This window comes from Heteronotia binoei, chromosome 17, assembly GCF_032191835.1.
Source record: "Heteronotia binoei isolate CCM8104 ecotype False Entrance Well chromosome 17, APGP_CSIRO_Hbin_v1, whole genome shotgun sequence".
Lineage (NCBI taxonomy): Eukaryota > Metazoa > Chordata > Lepidosauria > Squamata > Gekkonidae > Heteronotia > Heteronotia binoei.
In genome coordinates this window covers 32,382,803-32,388,802 of record NC_083239.1, presented here as the reverse complement: position 1 = coordinate 32,388,802, position 6,000 = coordinate 32,382,803, and the positions used below count along the sequence as shown (strand labels likewise).

Here is a 6,000-nt window from a genome sequence, read left to right as displayed (position 1 = left end):
TTTTTGAAGCTTGGGAGGTATTTTGGGGAGAGGCACTAGATGCTGTGCTGAAAATTTGGTGCCTCTATCTCAAAAAACAGCCCCCCCCCCCAGAGCCCCTGATACCCGCGGATCAATTCCCCATCATTCCCTATGGGAATCGTTCATGGAGGTGCATGATGAAGATGAAGAAGATATTGGATTTATATCCCGCCCTCCACTCCGAAGAGTCTCAGAGCGGCTCACAATCTCCTTTTCCTTCCTCCCCCACAACAGACACCCTGTGAGGTGGGTGGGGCTGAGAGGGCTCTCACAGCAGCTGCCCTTGCAAGGACAACCTCTGCCAGAGCTATGGCTGACCCAAGGCCATTCCAGCAGGTGCAAGTGGAGGAGTGGGGAATCAAACCCGGTTCTCCCAGATAAGAGTCCGCTCACTTAACCACTACACCAAGCTGGCTCTCCGATGGTTGTGGGGGCGGGGCTTCCCCCACCGGCCAGCTGGCTGGGGGAGGGGGGAAGCCTGTAAAACCGGGGGATCCCCCTCTGGGACCTGGGGATTGGGAAGCCTAACTCAAAACAAAGCTAATCCATCTACTCATTCAAGCTTTCCTGACATGGAAATGCAGCATTAGCAGGCCTCGGATTCAGTGGGAGCTCACAGGAGCACAGCTCCTGAACCTTTCTAAGAGTTCCACCTCCTCCTTCTGAGAGTTCCACCTCATTGTCCATTGAATAGTAGATACAGCTGCATAATAATTCCTGGATGAGCTCCACAACCTATTTTTCTACAAAATGACCCCTGGGCATTAGGGAACATTTCACTATTATAAATGGTCAAATCCGCCCCAATTGCTAATCTATTAGGCCTCATTTCATTGCTCCTGAAATTCCTACAAATATTTTACTCAAATAGTACCATATACATCTGTCTCAAATTGCACACAAAATAGCTTCAATCTGATACCTCTTCCCCTTGGCTCACGTTTTCCTCTCTTTTCCATATTTTTCCTAAATTGTTCTGTCATTTTAAAAATTATTATTTGTTAGCTTGTTCCCCCAAGGCCCCATCTGCTTCCACACCCTCTCTTATTAACAAACATGATGAAAAGTTGGCTCATGGGTCCAACATCCAAGAGACCTTGGACTCATATTCAGTGATACAGTCCAGGGAAATCCTAAAATTTCCTTTATACAAACACAAAATTTGGCTTCCACATTTATTTATTGGCATGTACCTCCAAGGAGCCTCTGTTCTGTTGGTTTAGAATGTGGGACCTGGGCTTGAGACAGTCTTCACTGCAAAGTTTTTTATAACACTTTAGGATCTTGGTTTGAATGGGCCAGATACTCACAGCATTGCTACCCCTGACAACCAATGGACTGTTATGTCTTTAGCTGCAATAGTCCTTGCAATAGTTAGGCACAATGCCAACTGTGACCAGGTAATGGTTGGTTTTTGAGCACGCCAGACTAGCCAACAATAAGTTGTTCCTATTAATCACCGTCACCCTCCCAAGAGCCAAATGTTACACAACCAAAGCTATGACCACAACCTCATCAGAAGACTGGTCCAAAAAGCTTGATCCCAAACTTGCTCATCATCTCCACGCCTCACTTTAATTTGAGTATTTCATAATAATAAAAAAAGACCCTGATCCCTCTAGAGTTAGTGGGAGTTTTGCCAAAGAGTTCCCAGAACTGGCACTTGTTCACTATATAAAGGGAAGTTTCAGAAAGGGAAAAAACCAGAAGGGGGGATACAGAGGCACCATCTCCCTTGACTCTAGAACATCAGAAACACATAAGGACCAAAGGTAAGGAACTCTGCATTGATCGTTATTACTTCCTACTCTCATGTTTCAGGGTCTTCTAGAAATTCCAGGTCCATATGGAAAATAACAGATCTGATGAGTTGGATCCAATCAGCTTGATTAGTTGGATCCAAATAGATTGGTGAAAAGAGAAAGGAGGGTCCCCTTTGACCACTAAGACAACTATGCTGGGGAATCTTCAAGGATGCAAGCCGTGTGGAACAGGGGATGTAATTAGGAAGGGAATTCACCAAGACAGAATGTATAACATCTGGAGAGCCAGTACTGGTGTAGTGGTTAAAAGCAGCAGCCTCTAATCTGGAGAACCAGGTCTGATTCCCCACTCCTCCACATGAAGCCTGCTGGGTGACCTTGGGCCAGTCACTGAACTCTCTCAGACGAGTTGGGAATCAAGCTCAATTGTCTTAATCGCTAGACCACACTGGGGTGAGGGCTGGGTGTATCATAAGCTCAAACACTGGAGTGAGTATTTAATTGATTTATTTGGACACTTTAAGTCCATCTTTCTCCACTAATACAGCTTCAAAGTGTTCTAGATTAAAAGTAACAAGATTAAAATAACAACAGATTAAAAATAACAACAGACATATTTCAATGCCAGTCACTTGGCAACCTGATCTATCTGCCACCAACAGACTAGTCCCCAGGGTGGGGAAGGGGATCAGAGAAGGTAGGTGGCAATAGATCTCCCCTTGATAGCCATCTCTCCCTAGGTACTAACAGTCATGTCTTAGTTATAGACCCTTAACATAATGTCCAGATTATTTTAACAAACTACAGATAGGACAAGAAAAGTGGTGTATGTCATAAAGTCCATGGTGTACTTGTTGTCAATGTGAGAAATAAAGAGCGCATCAAGGGAGACCTTTGCCTATTTATAACTATCCCACCTTACTCCAAGGTCAGAGTGGCAGACATTTTCCATTGTATCTTCACAACAAGATAAGGCTGAGGTCAGGCTAACAGAGTCTGATTGGCTCAAGGTCACCCAACAAGTTATGAGGAAAGGCTGAAGAGTCTGGGACTTTTCAGTTTAGAAAAGAGATGACCAAGGGTGGAGAGAGATTTATAAAATTATGCATCGTGTGGAGACAGTTGACAAAGAGAATTTTTTTTCTCCCTTTCCCCAAATACTAGAATTTGAGGACATCCAATGAAGCTGATGGGCATTAGGTTCAAAGAAAGACTTCTTTGCACAGAGAGTGATTAAAATGTGGGTTTTGCTGGCAGAGGATGTAGTGATGACCACAGGTACAGACAGCTTTAAAAGAGGATTAGATTGATATATGGAAGAGAGGTCTATCAGTGGCTACTAGCCATGATAACTAAAGGGAACTTCCACATTCACAGGCAGTCAGCCTCTGAATCCCAGTGCAAGGAGGCAACATCAGGGGAAGGCCTCAGCCTCTATGCCACCTTGTTGCCCCAGAGGAACTGGTTGCCAACTGTGCGAGACAGGTGGCTGGACTAGGTGCCTCACCGGTTTCATCCAGTAGGATTTTTCTTGTGTCCTTAAGTTCCTTGGCAGAGGGAGTTTTTGAACCAGGATCTCTCACATCCTAGTAGCCTGACACTTTAACCATGACCCTAAATGGAACCCTTTCTATCTCTAGCCTATCCCTAATATAGACCAAACAAAACAGTCTGTATTTTCCTTGTTACAGTCAAATATGAGTCAGCCTTCCCGGTATTTTGGCATGTTGAACAACTCTTACAAATGTTTTGTCCAGATCATGGCTCACTGTTGGGATATTTAACAAAAGAATTCAAATTAGACTGAATGAGGATGAGGCGAATGCTGAAGACACGTACCACAAATTGTTCATGGCCCCCATGCCCACGAAAGGAGGATATCATATGATTGCCAGCTGCAGACTGGGAAATTCCTGAAGATTTTGCTGGCTAAATCCAGCATTTTTTTTTTTAATACTGAAGTTTTGAAGCTAGCTATATAAAAATGTTTGGGCAAAATGGAAGGCAGAATGGGGACAACTTTAAGCATGTGTGTGTGTAGTTTCTGCACTTATTGGGGATACCTTTTGGGAGGAGATTGTTTATAGTTCATTTTATTTTATTTTTATTTTATTACAATTATATCCCGCCCTCCTCTGATGGGCTCATGACAGCTAACAGCAGTTAAAATAAAGAATGAAATAATTACAATGACAATAAATCCTAAAAACATCTCAAACATATGCAGTTTTAATCCCTAGATGGCATTATTATTAGTTTTTGATTAGCGCTCTTTACTATGATGTTATTAGATGTTTAGCGCATTTCAGTTCTGTTTGGATTGGGGGTAGGGTATCAGTGCTGCGGGGTAGTGGGGTACTGGTCACCTCCATTAGATGTTAAAAGCCTGTTTAAACAGTTCTGTCTTACAGGCCCTGTGGAATTGTGGCAGGTCCCACAGGGCCCTGATGTTTTCAGGGAGAGCATTCCAGAGGGTAGGGGCTGCCGTAGAAAAGGCTCTCGCTCTGGTGGTGGACAGCTGGACATCCTTTGGCCCAGAGATTGTCAAGAGATTTTGTGAACTTGATCGTACTGCTCTCTGGGGCTCATATGGGGAAAGGCGGTCCCGGAGGTAAACAGGTCCCAGGCCATATAGGGCTTGCAACTTGTAAAAAAAAAAATACTGTAAATTGCATAGAAGGGTTGCTGTAATCATTCACACACTCTTGAATGAGGAGCATTGTCCTGAATGGCATTTACTTTGTGGTGGAAATTGCCACCAAGTCACAGTCAATTTATGGTAGGGTCAACCCATCGTAGGGCTGTCAATCCCCAGTTGGGGGTTGAGGAATCCCCCAGTTTGGAGCCTCTCCACCTGGTTCAGGGCTATCAGAAACTGGGGGAAAGTACCCCTCCCCCCGCAAAGGCAAGAAACTGAAAGTAAACACAACATGCCTACATCAGCCAAAAGTGACATAGGCGTGTTGCTGACATCAGGGGGATGCTCTGGTTTTGGGGCAAAACTCTATGGTTTGAAGCTAATTCTACCATAGAGTTTTCCTTACAAACCAGAGCATTACCCCCAACATGCCTAAATCATCCAGAAGTGATGTAGGCATGTCACACTTATTTCCTGCTTCTTCTTCCTCCCTCCGGCAGGGCTTTTTTTGAGCAGGAATGCAGTTCCAGCTGGCTTGGCATCAGGGGGTGTGGCCTAATATGTAAAGGAGTTCTTTCTGGGCTTTTTCTACAAGAAAGCCCTGTGTGAAACAATGGTGATGTCAGGGGATGTGGCCTAATATGCAAATGAGTTCCTGCTGGGCTTTTTCCTCAAAACGCCCCCCTGCCCTCGGGTAAGTTCACTCCCCATCCCCTGCTTGATCGGCCAAGGGACCTGGCACTCCTAACCCATAGGATTTTCAAGGCAAGCAGAGGTGGTTTGGCAATGCCTGTCTCTGCACAGAGACCCTGGCCTTTCTTGGTGATCTCCCATCCAAATACTAACAAGGGCCAACCCTGCTTTGCTTCTGAGATCTGATGAGATTGGGCTAGCCTGGGACATCCAAGTTAGGGCATTTACTAACAAGGATGCAAAAGTCTGCGTATTTCTTTGTAGAAAAAGCCCAGCAGAAACTCATTTGCATATTAGGCCACACCCTGATGTCGCTGTTGTTTCGTGCGGCTTTTTTGTGGGGAAAGCCCAGCAGGAACTCATTTGCATATTAGGCCACACCCACCGACACAAAGCCAGCTGGAAATGCATTCCTGCTCAAAAAAAGCCCTGCAGTTCTCTGTCACATAAACCCGTGCTGAAATGTGCCCACTCGTTCAGAGCTCATTACTTGTTTTCATGAAAAACATGTAACCATTTTTCATCTGCCAAAGTATTGGATGGGTGACCGACTCCTTGGAAGAACCAAATGTTCCAACCTAATCTCAAAACTTATTTTGCAGCCTCTGTCAATCCATTGTCAATCATGGGGACGATGGAACTCTGGGCCAAGTTATGTGTACTATGGGGTAAGTACCCGTATTCATTAGTTTCTTCATAAGGAGTATAATTGGCTGGAGACACAAATCGGAACATTTTGGTCCCACGTCAATTCACTGGGAACAGGCCCGCGAATCCTGGCTGCACATTTGTAAGATTCTTGCCAGATCAAAAACGCACAAATTAGCATGATTCGACAGCCTGCTCAACACACACATCTGTAGTCAGGGCAAAAGCAGGCAAGAG

At 44.8% G+C, this 6,000-nt stretch overlaps 1 protein-coding gene across 1 annotated transcript in view; it reads left to right on the top strand.

Moving 5' to 3' along the window:
* The first annotated feature begins 1,736 nt into the window (after positions 1 to 1,736).
* The window catches only part of LOC132586467 (IgGFc-binding protein-like), a 32,512-nt gene continuing 28,248 nt past the window's right edge, over positions 1,737 to 6,000 (top strand). Inside the window, exons 1-2 of the mRNA XM_060258556.1 lie at positions 1,737 to 1,793; positions 5,718 to 5,783. Of these exons, the coding sequence (XP_060114539.1) occupies positions 5,741 to 5,783 (43 nt within the window). The 5' untranslated portion in view covers positions 1,737 to 1,793; positions 5,718 to 5,740. The remainder of the gene's footprint in view (positions 1,794 to 5,717; positions 5,784 to 6,000) is intronic.